At 48.3% G+C, this 16118-nt stretch overlaps 1 protein-coding gene across 1 annotated transcript; it reads left to right on the top strand.

Moving 5' to 3' along the window:
• Window positions 1–8306: 8306 nt before the first annotated feature.
• Window positions 8307–12944, top strand: Lypd3 (LY6/PLAUR domain containing 3). Its single transcript, XM_008851966.2, has 5 exons — window positions 8307–8518; window positions 8907–9038; window positions 10275–10445; window positions 10772–10933; window positions 11956–12944. The coding sequence occupies exons 1-5, from the start codon at window positions 8434–8436 to the stop codon at window positions 12453–12455; spliced, it is 1050 nt and encodes a 349-aa protein (XP_008850188.1). The 5' UTR covers window positions 8307–8433; the 3' UTR covers window positions 12456–12944.
• Window positions 12945–16118: the final 3174 nt, after the last annotated feature.

Raw genomic sequence — 16118 nt, 5'->3', positions numbered from 1 at the left:
GAAACTTATTCTGGATAAGGCTGTAGGCTTGTCTGAGACCTGCATATGGTTCCAGTGCTGGGATGACTGCCACTACTGTTGTCTCAGTTTACTTGGGAACTCCTCTGTTTATTCCAGGCAAGTGGTAAAGCTTTTTCCTAGAATCCCCCAGTGAGGGGCTGGGGTGTGGCTCAGGGGTAGAGCACCTGCCTAAACTCCAGTGAGGAGCTGGGGACTTAGCCCAACAGTGGAACCCTTGTCTGGGAGCCATGAGGCTCTGGGTTCCATTTTCAGCACTGAAAAAAATATAAGGATTGCAAATAGACAAATTTATCAAATGAATAAATATGTATACAAACAGCAAAGAAATACACCAATCAATCAATCATATGAACAAATGCAACTTTTTCTGCTCTCTGGTCCTGGGCCAGGTGCAGGTCACAGTTCAAATCAGGCAGGCCTAAGCAAGAGGAGACTCCGCACCCTGGCCCGACTCCCTCCCAAGATGCTAGTTCTTCTGGTCTGACCAGTTGGGGTTCCTCCCTGAAACTCTCCCACGCTCCTGGGGCTCCGGGGCCTCCTGAGCCTAAGACACAGTAGTATCACCCTGCCTGCCACTCACTGGGTCTTCTGTTCCTCCCAGGTTTTCAGATTTATTTGGCAAAAGAGGTGCCTGAAGTCCAGAGATGGAGACTGAGTTTCCTGGAGTCACACAGCAAGATTAAAACTTCAGTCTGTCTGATTCCAGACTTGATGCTTTGCCCACTGTGTTCACCCCTTCCTTTCTTACAAAAAAGGACTCCTTAGAGCCTCAGAGTAAGAACCTAATTCTGGGTCATACAGCAAAGATAGTGAGGTGGAGGCAGAGGAGCTCGAGTCAGTTTTGAATGACTTCACAAGAAGTCACCTACTTTCTCTCTCTGAACCTTTGCTGGATGACAAAGGACCCCACCTAGGTGACTGAGGTGTTTGTCATTCTTGGGAACCAGGGTGCTAGGCAGTGTCTGGGGAACAGATATCTTTCTGAACACAGCCGCTATGTTCCTGCCATAAGCCAGCAAACTGGCCAGGTGGAGCTGAGTCTGCCATTCCCTACGCCCTTGAACTTGACTTTCTCTCTCTGAACCTTTGCTGGATGACAAAGGACCCCACCTAGGTGACTGAGGTGTTTGTCATTCTGGGGAACCAGGGTGCTAGGCAGTGTCTGGGGAACAGATATCTTTCTGAACACAGCCGCTATGTTCCTGCCATAAGCCAGCAAACTGGCCAGGTGGAGCTGAGTCTGCCATTCCCTATGCCTTTGAACTTGAGTTCAGCATATCTTCCTCTCTGGGTCTCAGATTCCTCCTCTGAAAAATGGGTCCTCTTCTCCACCTCTCTGAACAGGTTGTTTGTAAGAGGACTTGTATATTCTCTCTCTCTTTAAAAAATTTTTATGTGTATAAGTATATTGCCTGCATGTGTGTAAGTGCACCTGTGTCATGCAATGCCCGCAGAGGTCAGAAGAAGGTGTTTGAGTCCCTGGAGCTGGAGTTATCAACAGTTCTTAGCTGCCATGTGGGTGCTGGGAATTGAACCCAGGTCATCTGCAAGAACAATCAGTGCTCTTAACCACTGAGCTATCTCTCTAGCCCTCTTTATTTCTTTTTTAAAAGTGCATTTTGTTTATTATTATTGTCTGTATATGTCTGGGCACGTGCTACAGTGCATGTGTGGGGGTCAGAGAACAACTCTATAGAGTCATTTCTCACCTTTCACTATGTGGGTCTCAGGGATCAAACTCAGGTCATCAGGCTTGGTAGCAAGCACCTTTATCCTTTAAGCCATATCGCTGGTCCACCATTTTGTTTTGTTGAGACAGGATCTCAATATGGAGCCCAGACTAACCCCGAACTCACAGCCCTCTTTCTTCACCATCCATCATGCTGGGATTATAGGCATGTACCGTAATACCTACCACAACATCCTGTCTACATACATACAGCATAAGTGGAACTGTTAATAACCAATAATAACATTACAATCTATTTAACCTTTCAAAGCTAATGCTTTTGTAGTACCTAGAACTATTTATTTATTTAAAAATAATACTTTATGTCTGCAGCAATACAATTTACACACCAAACACTATAATGGAGTTATTTGACATAGTTTTAAACAGAAGAAAAGGGAACAATTTCAAATTAAAAAACAAATTTAACAAAAATCACTTATTTCTAAATGGGTCAATGTGAAAAATGCATTTAGTGGTTAATCATGTCTAATTCCTACGGCACTAATTGTCAATGGAATTAAAAAGAAAGCTGAACTTTCATGACTGCCTCAAAGGGGTAGCACATACTGGAGTCCTATGGTGTACAGAAATGATTCTTGCTATTCAATATGTAGAAAGTTTCACATCTGGTAACCAGGATCCCTGGGTACCACACTGCCTGACTTCTAAGACCACCTCCGCTACTTCCTGTCTGTGTGACCCTGGGCAAGTTGTTCAGTCTCTCTGTGCTTTGTAAATTAACCATCCTGAAAAGTGGGTAGTCTTCTCCACCCCTCTGAGCAGGTTGTTTGTAACAGGGCTTGTATATTCTTGCTTCAGCTCTCTCTTTGTAAATATTTTATGTATATGAGTGTATTGCCTGCATGTGTGTAAGTGCACCTGTGTCACCCAATGCCTGCAGAGGTCAGAAGAAGGTCTCATAGGACAGTTGCACACAGAATGTGAAACAGTGCCCAGCATGTAGAAAAGGTTGAATAAAGGGGTTGCTGTCATTGTTTCTGTTTATAGGGGAGGTCTCTGCATATCAAGGAGTGGTGGCCACTTGCCTGTGTACATTTATATCAGTAACAGAGTTGGAACTCAGACCCAATCACCAAGGGACATTACAAAATAACATTAAGATTTAAGACCAGACTCTAGCCAGACCTGGTGGTACATGCCTGTAATCACCACTACACAGGAGGCTAGGCAGGAGGATCACAGGTTCAAGGCCTTCCTGGGCAACAGTGAATTCCAGGCTAGTCTGATCAACTCAGTGAGACCTTGTCTCCAAAGAACAGTTAGAGGCTGGAGGGATGGCTCAGTGGGTTAGAGTGCTTGCCGCACAAGATAAGAACAAAAGTTCAGAACCCTGGATCCACGTAAAGTAAAAAGCCAGGGGTAACTGTGCACACGCCTGCAACTTCAGTGTTTGTGTGGGTTAGAGACAGGAAGATCCGTGGGGCTTGCTGGCCACCAGCCTAGCTCCAGGTTCAGCGAGAGACCCTGTCTCAAGGGAGTAAGGCAGAGGGAGATAGAGCAGGACACCAAACAGCCTGTCTTGCCTTCACAAGTACATGCATGGGTGTGTGCTCCTGCATATGCCAGGCACATTCAACACACACACACACACACACACACACACACACACACACTGAGAGGGCTGGGGATGTAGCTCCATGGTAGAATATATGCTAAGCATGTGTGAGGTCTTGGGCTCCATATCCAGTGTTCCCAACACACAAAATCACAAAATGCAATGGCCGGCTCTCAAATGAACCCTAAAAGAGACTCTGACTATGACAAGTGACTTTCAAGGGCTGTGCAGACAGCCCTGTGTTCAAACTCTACTTCTACCACTTCAGCTCTCTCTTGAACTTAGTTTCCTCTTCTGTGAAATGGACTCAGTCTTCCCTTTGGACAGTTCTCAGGGTATAAGAGGGTTCATAAGTGCTGATCAGAGAGCTCAATAGACCACAAGAGCCACACTTCCCTTAAAGGTGAGGATGGGTGAGACCGCGAAAGCAGGCGTTTAGAATAATTTCTGACATAAACACTTGGATCTTGTTTTTGCTGTTGTTATTTTATTAGTGTGAGAGAATGGGGTTTACAGGAATGAGCAGAAAATGGACTTAGAAACCTACTGACTCTCTCTCATAGTTTTTTCTTCTTTTGTTTTCGGTACTGGAAATGGGACCCAGGGACTTATGCATGCTAAGCAAGTGCTCTACCACTGAGCCACACCCCAGCCCCTCACTGGGGGATTCTAGGCAGGTGCTCTACCCCCGAGCCACACCCCAGCCCCTCACTGGGGGATTCTAGGCAGGTGCTCTACCCCCGAGCCACACCCCAGCCCCTCACTGGGGGATTCTAGGCAGGTGCTCTACCACTGAGCCAGGCCCTCAGCCCCTCACTGTGTTCTAGACAAGCACTCTACTGCTGATCCACATAAAGCTGAGCCACACCTTTAGGTTTCCCTCCCATTTGATTCATCAGTAATCCCTGCTAATTCTTCCTCTTAAAAATACTTTATTTTTTTTTTAAAGACAGTGTCTCATGTAGCATAGACTGACCTAGAACTTTCTGTGTAGGTGAGGAAAGTTTTAAACTCCCTGCACTTATCAAATGCTGGGATTATATACATTTCTTACTCCCTCCTGGCTAGAGAAGATAATATTTTAAAGATATAAACCCCTGGGGGCTGGAGAGTTGGCTCTGTGGAGAAGAGCATTGGCTGCTCTTGCAATGGACCCAAATTTGGTTCTGAGCACCCACATGGCAGCTAACAATCACGTGTATCTCCAGCTCCAGGGTGTCTGATGCCTGTGGCCTCTGAAGGCCCCTGCACTCACATGCTCACATAAACACAAGTACACAAAACTAAAAATAATAAAAATAAAATCTTCAAAGGTATTGATGCCCCTGTGGTAATTTGGAGGATGTTTCAAAGAACTGTGATTTTTGTGCTGCACTGAATCCTGTCACAAGGCAAGGACAATGGCAGGATTTTCATAAATCTTATTTATGAGACAAGAATAACAAAGCTTGGTTAAGGTTGTAACTTACATTAATGTAATAATGTGAGCAATCACTCATGTGTGCCAGGATGTGGGGATGCTTAGTCACTTGGTGGTTTGTGTAATGATCTTGTTTGTTTTAATGTTCGGATGTAGTTGTGGGGTGGTCTCCATTTTGCCTGGACCTTTCATGGTCACAGGTGACTTGGCCCAAGGTGTTGCTCTGTGAGGTTATTTCTGTGTAGAACAACTTCATGGTGCCTACATTGGCAGGGCCGTTTTCTTTACTTCTCCTATTCTTCCTCTTCTTCCTCCTCTTCCTACTGGTCCTCCTCCTCCACTTCCTCCTGCTCCTCCTCTTCCTTTTTCTCTTCTTCTAGCTCCTTCTTCCCCTCCTCTTCCTTTTCTTATCCTCTTCCTCTTCCTCTTTTTGTGATGAAAACAGGTCTCATGTATCCCAGGCTAGTCTCAAATTTCCTATGTAACTGAGGATGAGCTTCAACCACATCCTCCTGCCTCCACCACCCAAGCAGTGGAATTACAGGTGTGCATTGTCATGGGGCCCTGGGAACAGAATCCAGGGCTTTGAGCATGCTGGGTAAGCACTGAACTATATCCCTAGTTCTCTAACTTTCTTTTTTCATCTGGAAAACTTTCCAGCTGCACTCGTCTCCTGAGTCGAGTCCTTCTCTTGTCCTTTTGGATGATTTGGGGAGGAGTTTGAAACAAGGTCTCACTATGTATGCCAGGCTGGCCTCAAATTTATGGTAATCCTCCCGTTACAGCCTCCTGAGTCTGTGATTATAGGCGTGAGCCAGTACACCAAGCTTCTTTTTTCTCTCTTTCCCTCTCTCTTCCTCTCTCTCATCATATTTGTTTATTTATCATGTGTGTATAGGGGGGTGCATGTGTGTGTGTGGGGGGTATAAATGTGTATGGAGGTCAGAGGACTGTTAGTTCTCTCCTTCCACCATGTGAGTCCCAGGAATTGAACTCAGGTTGTCAGGCTTGGTGGCAATCACCTTTACCCCCTGAGCCTTCTCACCCTCCATCTCTCTCTTTCTTGATAGTCTCACTGTGTGGCCCAGACTGACCTCAAACTTGCGATGTTCCTGCCTCAGCATCCGGAGTGTTGAGATTACAGGGGTGCCACCAGGCCCAGCTTCCCCTTGTCTCTCCTGACAGATCGGGTACGCCTAGTGAAGTACATGAGCACATAGCTCAGTGATTCTGTACATCCGGGTCACACCCCCCCCACCCGCTCCCCAAACAGAGAGAGCAGGAGCTCCTTCAGATTGTCCTTTCTGGGGCAATTTCCTATTTTGCACGGAAGTCTAGTTTAGTCTGTCCTGGAACTCCATATGAACAGTTAACTGTGTACTTGCTTTGCTTAAGGCTTCTCTGAGCCACACAGTGTTAGCTCAGTGATTCTGTACATCCGGGTCACACCCCCCCCACCCGCTCCCCAAACAGAGAGAGCAGGAGCTCCTTCAGATTGTCCTTTCTGGGGCAATTTCCTATTTTGCACGGAAGTCTAGTTTAGTCTGTCCTGGAACTCCATATGAACAGTTAACTGTGTACTTGCTTTGCTTAAGGCTTCTCTGAGCCACACAGTGTTAAAGATCCACCTGTGTAGCTGCATATATATATATATATATATATATATATTATATATATATATACCAGTTATTGAAACTTTTCTGTGGTGGATAATATTGCATTGGGTGAGAGAACCACTCGAGTTTTCAATTCACTTTCTTTGGAGGGGCTGCTGAGGATGAAACTCTGGGTCTCCTGCATGCTAGGTGAGTGCTCTATCTCTGAGTGACACTCCCAGTTCCTTCCTGGGTGGATTCTAGGTAAGTAGGTGTTCTACCACTGAGCCACACCCCAGCCCTTCACTGGGGGATTCTAGGCAGGAGCTCTACCACTGAGCCACACCCCAGCCCCTCACTGGGGGATTCTAGGCAGGACAATACTTTTCAATGACTTTTTTTAATTAGAGAGGAGGAAAAAGTTCAAGAACTCTGTGATACAACATCGTTTCCTGAAGTGTGCATTGTGTACTTGGGAATAACTGTTAGTAAAGTTTAAGGTTTCTCATCACCAAACTATGATAACTATGTAAGGTAGTGTGCTTGCCGAGTGGCTGGATTTAGCCAGCCCATAGTGCATAGAGATTTCTTTGTGTTTTGTTTGTTTTGTTTTGAACTGGAAATGGAATTCAGAGCCTCATGCAAGCTGTTTAAATACTCAACAGTGAGCCACACCCCAGCCCCTCGCTGGGGGATTCTAGGCAGGGGCTCTACCACTGAGCCACACCCCAGCCCCTCACTGGGGGATTCTAGACAGATACTCTACTCTTGAACTGTAGGCCACAGTCTTAGGTCTCCAACCACGTTTTTTTTTGTTTGTTTGTTTTTTAATTCAAAATGTTTATTGCAGTGCCCAGCACAAATGGTAGGTGTTCAAGAATGGTAAATATTGTTTTTATAAAAATATTTTATTTCGAGCCAGGTGTGGTGGCATATGCCTTTAATCCCAGAACTCAGGAGGTAGAGACCAGTGGATTTCTGTGAGATTGAGGTCAGTCTGGTGAACATAGCAAGTTCCAGGCCACTTGGGGTTCAGGGAGACTCTTTCAAAAAAACAACAAAAAAAGAAGTATATTTTATTTTATGTATATGTGTGTTTTGCTTGCTGGTAAGTGTACCACATGCATACAGTGCCTGAGGAGGCAAGAAAAGTGTGTTGGATCCCCTGGGACTGGAGTTACAGATGGCTGTGAGTTGCCATGTGGGTCCTGGGAATTGAACCCAGGTCCTCTGTAAGAGCTGCCAAGTGCTTTTAACCTCTGAGCCACCTCTTCGGCCCAAGATTAAAAAAAAAAATCATTCTTTGAGAACTTTATGTGCATATACAATTTTTTATTATAATTATACCTACCCCCACTCCAATCACGAATGAATATTCAATGTTATTTCCCAGAGTAATAATATGGAAAAGTCAGATTTTTTCCATCCCTCCTTGTAGGGCCCTATACTTATTCTCCATTAGTCTCTTGTAAATAATAACTCAGTTTTTTGTCTGTTCTGGCTTTTTGAGACGGGATCTCACTCTGTACCAAATCCTGTCCTGGCATTCACCATGCCTCAGAACTCTTGGCAATCCTCCTGCCTCAGCCTCTTGAGTGCTGTGATTACCGACACAAGTCTCCACACCTGACCCGTAAATAACAGTTTTCCTGATTATTTAATTAATATCTGTCTCCACCATCAGACTGGTAGAGGACAGACACTGGATCTGCCTGTGTCCAGCATCATTCAGGCCAAGGTGGGCATACCACACAAGTTCATGACCCATGCCAGCCCTGAATACCCGTGGCCTTCTTTAAACTCCAGTACTCCTTCTGCCCCCAAACCCACACAGACTTTCTCCATGGGACCGTCGGGGCACCCAGACTCCCGCCCTTTCCCTCCTTGGCAAGCGCACAGGGCAGGGGCCCGCTCTCTCTATGGGTGACGCACCTGGATGCGGGCCCGCCCCACAGCGGACGCTGAGTTGGCCTGGTTGGGCAAGGCCAGGGTTGCCCCAGGGTAGGTTACTCATCCCAGGCTCAGGTAAGAGGGCCCCGGTTGGGAGGCGGCACACCCAGGGGGGACGACGAGGGAGCAGGACGCAGCCATGGACGCTGCCAGGAGAGGAGATACACAGACTAGGACCTGGACCACCGGATGGCTGTTGTTGCTGCCTCTGCTGCTTCGCGAAGGTGGGTGTGCGGCTGCGAGGGCACAGTGGGGGCTCCTAAGAAGGATGCTTCCCCAACCCATTACAAAGCCCTTTATTGAAGTTCTCCATCTTGGCTAAAGGCAGGGTGTGAGTTCTCTTAGCCTGGGCAAAGGGCTACAGTTAAGTTCTTCCACAATGAACCATCCCATTATACTGAGATGGGGTGCTTGGGGCAGGGACCCCCCCCCCATCCCGTGGGCATACACAACTGGGGAGGAAGGAAAAGGGTCCAGTGTATCTCGCATCCCAAGATGTGTGGGTAGACTGCTGTTCTGGAAAGAGCTGCGGGGTAGAATGGTCTCACGGGGGGAGGGGGGAACAGAGGCCGCGGGAAAGACTACTCAGTTGTTCTGGACCCACACCCGCAGGAGCGCAGGCCCTGGAGTGCTACAGCTGCGTTCAGAAAGCGGACGACGGATGCTCTCCGCATAAGATGAAGACGGTGAAGTGTGGCCCGGGCGTGGAAGTCTGTACCGAGGCCGTTGGAGCGGTGGAGACCAGTGAGTGCGACCCTGAGGTCTTTGCTTACCCTGAGCGGCTCCTCCAGCTCCGCCCCGCCTCCTTCTAGACCTCCGCCACTATAGCCACGCCCCTCCCTTTCAGCCTTAACCCGGACCCTTCAGCAGCACCTCGCCTCGCCCCTTTCTAGACAGGTTGGAGACTGACAGTTATGACCTGGGCAAGACTCTCAGGAGAACCCAAGGCTGAGAGGCGAGCACACCCCACCCACTTTTTCTTTCCATTATTGAGACATATCTATGACCCTCATTGCCTGCAGGAGTCCTCCCCCACCAACACAGACTCTGCTGTTACTGCGGAGCTTAGTCATGCAGAGTCCTTTGAAAGGGATCCCCTAGGTTCCTAGTCAGACTCCATCGTGCTGACCCAACCTCTCTATGTTTTCAGAATCCTGACTGTGGAATCCCACCCTCCCTAGTCAGCTAAGGGGCCTCCCCCGAAGCCTGGCCCCATAAACTGCCAGCCCAGCTCTGATCCTGAGCCCCCCCGCTCCCGTGTGTGTGTGTGTGTGTGTTGGAAAGGGGTGGGTCTAAACTACTAAGTCATATCTACAACCTCTTTCAAAGTTTTATTTTGTTTGAGGCAGGGTCTCACTATGTAGCCCTGGCTGGCCTAGACTTTGCTATGTACACCAGGCTGGCCTTGATCACACAGAGATCTACCTGTCTCTGCCTCCTGAGTGCTGCTGGGACTAAAGGCGTGTACCACCACACCCTGCCTCTTTTGAGTTTTCATTTTGAGACAGGGTCTTGCTAAGTTGCTCCGACAGGCCTTGAATTTGTGATCCTCCAGCCTTAGTCTCCTAAGTCGCTAGGATTACAAGTTTGCACCACCACCTCCTGAGCCCCACTCTGACTGTCTCCCCACTCCCCTCACCCTCCATCCCCCAGTCTCTGGATTGGATCCTTTTGATGCTGCTTTCTGAGGCTCCTCCCCCTTCTTTGGCATACCCCGTAAAGGCTCCAGTTTTAGCCCTAGAGTCTGTGTCAATCAACCTGTCCCTTTTTGTACTCTTTGAAATTCGCTTTGACCACCCCACTGTCCACCTGTGACTCTCCTGGGATCTGCTCTCTCTGAGACACCCCCCAACTGCCTGCCCACCCCCAATCCACGCCCCCCCGCCCCCAGCTCGCCGATTCAGGCCCTTCATCCATAGGTCTCGTTCACTGAATGCCCCGCCCCACTCTGGCCTGACCCCGCCCCGTCTGTCTCTGCAGTCCACGGGCAATTCTCTGTAGCAGTGCGAGGCTGTGGTTCGGGACTCCCGGGCAAGAACGACCGCGGACTGGACCTTCACGGGCTCCTGGCCTTCATCCAGCTGCAACAGTGCACCCAGGACCGGTGCAACGACAAGCTGAACCTCACTTCGCGAGGGCTCGACCCCGCAGGTCCGTAGGGGCGGGGCCTGAAGTTCAGGGGCGGAGCTGTACGGGGCCGGAGAGACTGACTGGAAGCGGAGGCAGGGCCTCACGGGTGGCGGGGATGGAGACAGCAGGCATCGCACCCCAAAGCTGATGATGGGGGCCGAGCCACAGATGCAGCGGGCCACTCCCTGGGATTGGGCCTGCTGAGCTGTCTGCAGTCCCGGCTGGCCTTGAACTTGCTATCTTGCTGCCCTAGCTTCCTGATAGGTGGGATCACAGGCCAACCTGCCTGCCCCAGCACGTCCCGCTGGCTGCTGAGTCCTCAAGACCCCCACTTCCTTGCTCCCCAGGTAATGAGAGTGCCTACCAGCCCAATGGCGCCGAGTGCTACAGCTGCGTGGGGCTGAGCCCCGAGAAGTGCCAGGGCACAGCGCCGCCGGTCGTGAGCTGCTACAACGCCAGTGACCGCGTCTACAAGGGCTGCTTCGATGGCAACGTCACCCTGACGGCTGGTGAGCAAGCCCACTGGAGGAGTTTGAGATCTACACGAGTTGGGATGGCCTTCCAGAGGCTTCTTGGACAATGGCGGGAGCCGGACCCAAAGGGTGCCCCCCTCGTGGGGCAAACACTGGGGACCGATCTTGAACTTACTGCTTGTGTTGTCCTACAGCATCATGGGAATTGTAGTCCAATACCCCTGGATTAGGGACACTTTAGTCCTAGGATGTGTTTTGTATGAGGGGGTGTGGGGTGGGGTGGGGTGGAGGGGAATGGAAGGATACATTTCTATAGGGCATTTCATGTACTCAGAACAGAAGAACATGAAATGGAACATGTATTTAAGCCTATAGACTAAAACACTTGCCTGTACTATGGGAAATCTAGTTCTGGGCCCTGAAAACTTAAGGGTCCCACTTGTTCCATAGTATTAAGAGATGTAGTTCAGGGCTGGGGATGTAGCTCAGTTACCGGTAAGGCACCTTCCTAGAATCCCCAAGTGAGGGACTGGGGGTGTTTCTCAGTGGTAGAGCCTCTGCCTAAAATCCCCCAGTGAGGGGCTGGGGGTGTGGCTCAGTGGTAGAGCACCTGCCTAACTTGTTCAATCATTAACATGAGAAAAAAAGTTTAAAAAGTAGTTTATAGAGTCCTGGCCCCTGTTTCATGGGAGATGTAATTCAGACTCTTAGACTAACAACGGAGAGCTGAGGGAGAGGGACAAAAGGGGAGTGTGTCTGCTTTTGATCACAAAAGTATCTCAATCCAAAAATTTGTTACAAGACAAACTGGAAGTTCAGGTTTCATGCTTTTCCTCTCAAAGCATTTTGTGGGAAATAGTGTGTATCATGAGTGGTAGACAGTGGGACAGTGCTTTGCAGGACATGGGACCAGAATTAAGATGGATTAGCAGGTGCAGAGTCTTTCTGTTTCATTTTGGGGGTTTCTCTGTCTTGCTCCAGAACCCCCTAACTTTCATTCTGGCTATGCCAACTCCTGTCTGTCCAACTATTGACCTTTCTATGCCTCCCTCTTGCAGCGAATGTGACTGTGTCTTTACCTGTGCGAGGCTGCGTCCAGGACGAATCCTGCACCCGGGATGGAGTGACAGGTCCGGGATTTACGCTCAGCGGCTCTTGCTGTCAAGGGTCCCGTTGTAACTCAGATCTCCGAAACAAGACCTACTTCTCCTCTCGAATCCCACCCCTTGTCCTGCTGCCCCCTCCAACCACTTCAGCCCCATCCACCCAGGCCCCAACCATGTCCAGCACCACCTCCACCCCAGCCCCAACTACCTCCACCTTTACCACCAAACCCACCTCAGCCCCAGACAGCCATAGTTCTCATGAAGTAGAACATGAAGCTGCCCATGAAGATGAGTCCAGGCTGGGAGGTGCTGCTGGCCATCAGGATCGCAGTAATATGGGGCAGTACCCCACAAAAGGTGGGGCCCAGGTTCCTGGTAGCAAAGGGTCTGCAGCTTCCAGGGCTGGCTTGACTGCTCTTTTGTTGACTGTGGCTGCTGGTGTCCTGCTGTGAGTTTTCCATCTGGAAATGTCCATCTTACCTTACTCCCCTGGCCCCCCAGGTACCAAGTCTTTCTGTTTCTCCCATTCCTTATCAGTGGACTGGGCTGGCCCAGTCCTCATCCTCCAGTATCCCTCAGTTCACTGCACTGGTTTGCAGGTCTGGAAATAAACTTCCTGTTGTAAATACACTGCTGGGGTAGCCTGACTTTTTGAGGCAGCAACTGCACCCCCATCTTATGGTGACCAGGACAGAGGGAAGAGAAGTCTGCTGGTCTAGGGAGAGTGGGACAGCCTATGAGAAGCTTCCCGACATGTTCTCCTGACCAGGCAGGTGGACAATGGCTTCATCCTTTGAGTGCTGCCCCTGTCCTGCCATTGGTTTGGGAATCTTGTCTCCTGCCTTCCTTACTAGACTGTGAGCTCCTCTGGGGCAGGGGCAGCCTTTGGCCTTTCACTGTTTTCTGGCACAGAAAGGCTTCAATAAAGATTTAGTTACTTTGTATAGTGCTGTTAAGGAGTCACTTCAACTTTATTCAGTTTTCAAAATAACCTTTTTCCCCTCCCTCCCATGGGCAACTGCACTCACATGCACAAACCCACACACAGATTTACGTAACATATACATGTACATATAGTTGTTAGCCACCATGTGGGGGCTGAGAATCAAACACAGGTCCTTTGCAAGAGCAGCCAGTGCTCTTAACCAATGAGCCATCTTTCCAGGCCCTAATTAAAAATTTTTAAAAATCTTTAAAAATTTCATTTATCTATTTATTATTTATTTATTTATTTATTTATTTATTTATTATTTTTGTGTGTGTATGTGTATGGGTGTGTACATGCCACAGCACACATGTGGAGGTCAGAGGACAGCATGTGGGAGTTGGTTCTCTCTTTCCACCTTGTGGATCTCAGGAATGGATCTCAGGCTGTCAGTCTTGGTGGCAAGCACCTTTACCTGCCAAGCATCTCACTGACTTGTGATGATCCCACTGGTGAGGGGGAGACCAGGTTGAAGCCATTAAGCAGTATGGAGGGTGACTGGGTCTTCTGGCAAACCAGGCAAGGAGACTTTTAGTCCAACAAATGTGTGACCCTCTCCAGGGCCCTAGCCCCCTCGTCCCCACCCCTCCATGGCCACTTCCTCCTCTCCCTAGGCTCCTCCCTTCTCACCATTTGGTTTAAGAGAAATTATTCGGTGAGCTCAAGTGCTGCCGTCCACCATACAAAGGGCCAAAGATATTGCCATCAGTTTTCCCTTGGTGATGGGGACTTTGGACTGGCGTCCCACCTCCATTTCCACCCAATTAGATGAAACCTGGTTCCAAAGGGAAACGCCTGGATTAGAAATGAATGCCGGCGATTTTAGGCAACTCAACTGCTTGATGTGGGAAACAGGAAAATAATAATACTGCCAATAGTGGTGCATTCGTTCGGGGAGGGGGCAGAATGAGGTCATATTAACCAAACAATACCCCAGTTTGGTGGCACACTCCTGTAATCCCAGGCCTCAGGAGGAAGAGGCAGGAGAATCTCTAGGCGAGTTCTAGGCCAGCTTGGTCTGCATAGCAAATTCTAGGCCAGCTGAGGCTACAAAAACAAGGGGGCTGGAGAGATGGCTTAGCAGTTAAGAGCGCTGACTGCTCTTGTAGTGGACCAGGTTCAGTTCCCAGCACCCACATGGTGGCTGACAACCACCCAGTTCCAGGGGATCTGATGCCCTCTTCTGGCCTCTGCAGGCAGTGCATACATATGGTGTATTTACATATATGCAGGCAAAATACACACATAAAAATAAATAAATAAATAAATATTACAAAACAGCCTCCCCAAACAAAATCAAACAAAACAAAAAATAGTAGATAAAGGTCATGGGAGGTGTCATTACTTAACAAATGCCCTGTGTGTGATGCCTGCATACATAGAAAATTGCTGTTAATAACAGTAAATAGAGTTACAGAAACTTTAGTAGTTGAAGAAAGTCTGGACAGGGCTAGCAAGATGACTTAGACGGTAAAGATGCTTGCAGCTAAACCCAACCCCAGGACCCACATGATGGAAGGAGAGAATCGACTCCTGAAAGTTGTCCTATGATTTTTACATGTGAACTCCTACACACATACAGATACATTCAGTCACAATAATAAATAAATACAACTAAAGGGAAGTCTTTCCAAATGCCAAGGTTGTGATACATGTATTTGTACCTGCTATCCTCATATGGGAAAGGGGAAACTGAGGCTCAGAAAAGTACTATTATATTTATGCTATAGGTACTGTGTAAAGTGTGCTATTTGGACTAATGTATTTAATCTTTGTTTTAAAAGATTTTACTATTTTATTTTGGTTTGGTTTTTGGTTTTTCGAGACAGGGTCTCCCTGTAGCCCCAGCTGGCCTGGAACTCATTATGTAGACCAGGATGGCCTTGAACTCACAGAGATCTTCCTGCCTCTGCCTCCTGAGTACTATGATTAAAGCCCTGTGCTACCATGCTTGGCCTAGATTTTGTTTTTTTTTTAATATTTTATTTATTATTTTTATTTTATGTGTTTGAGTGTATTGCCTGCATGTATGTGAATGCACCCGTGTCGTGCAATGCTGTGGAGGTCAGAAGAGGGCTTTAGATTCCCCCAGAACTGGAGTTAAGGACAGTTCATAGCTGCCATGTGGGTGCTGGGAATTGAACCCAGGTCCTCTGCAAGAGCAGTCGGTGCTCTTAACCACTGAGCCATCTTTCCAGCCCCTTGTTCTTTTTATTTATGTTGTACGTGTGTGTGTCTTTGTGTGGGTATGGTGCTATGACACACGTGTGGAGGTCAGAGAACAACTTGTGAGAGTTGAACTCAGGCCATCAGATCTGGTGGCAAGCATTCTTAACTGCTGAGTCAACTGCTGAGCCATTGCTGACCCATCTCACTTGCTCCCACTTTTTTTTTTTTTGAGATATAATCTCTCTATATTTAGCCCTGGCTGGCCTGGAACCTGCTTTATAGACCAGGCTGACCTTGAATTCACAGAGCTCTGCTTCTGCCTCCTGAGTGCTGGGATTAAAGGTGTGTACCACCATACTTGCTTATGTTTTGTTTTTTGACACAAGTCTTATGTAGCACAGGCTGGCCAGAAACTTGTTTGGTAGCTAAGGATGGCCTTGAAATCTTAATCTTCTACCTCCCAAGTGCTAGGATTACTGGCATATGCCACTATGCCCACCGATTCTATCAACTGTACTTTATAAGATGAAATCAGGCCCAAAGAGGTTGAAATGCTTGCCCCAGGTTACACAGCTAATAAACAGTAGAGTCTGAATTTGAACCTGTGTAGATTGGCCTGACAGAACTTATAGTTGTTGTCAGCCTGACACAACTTCAGATAGGTTTCTTCCTGTTACACCCCAGCCTCTTACTGGGGATTCTAGGCAGGCGCTCCACCACTGAGCCACACCCCAGCCCCTCACACTGGAGAAGTTGGAACTTTTTTCTACCTACTTAAGGGTAAAATGCTTACATAATTAAAAAAAATTCTACATGAATGGGGCTGGAGAGATGGCAGCAGTTAAGAGCACTGATTGCTCTTGCAGAAGACCCGGGTTCGAGTCCCAGCACCCACATGGCGGCTACGAACCATCCTTAACTCCATTCCAGGGGAATCTGAAGCCCTCTTCTGACCTCCGTG

Source organism: Nannospalax galili, unplaced genomic scaffold, assembly GCF_000622305.1.
Source record: "Nannospalax galili isolate Female #2095 unplaced genomic scaffold, S.galili_v1.0 scaffold385, whole genome shotgun sequence".
In the NCBI taxonomy this organism is placed as follows: domain Eukaryota; kingdom Metazoa; phylum Chordata; class Mammalia; order Rodentia; family Spalacidae; genus Nannospalax; species Nannospalax galili.
The sequence above is the reverse complement of the archived record's forward strand: the minus strand, read 5'-3'. Positions and strand labels throughout refer to the sequence as shown.

Bases quoted from the DNA above. Each gene is read 5' to 3' on its own strand.
- Lypd3 (XM_008851966.2), top strand. From the start codon at position 8,434: ATGGACGCTGCCAGGAGAGGAGATACACAGACTAGGACCTGGACCACC. The intron at 8,519-8,906 runs GTGGGTGTGCGG...CCACACCCGCAG, and splicing joins GCCTCTGCTGCTTCGCGAAG to GAGCGCAGGCCCTGGAGTGC. The intron at 10,446-10,771 runs GTCCGTAGGGGC...CTTGCTCCCCAG, and splicing joins GCGAGGGCTCGACCCCGCAG to GTAATGAGAGTGCCTACCAG.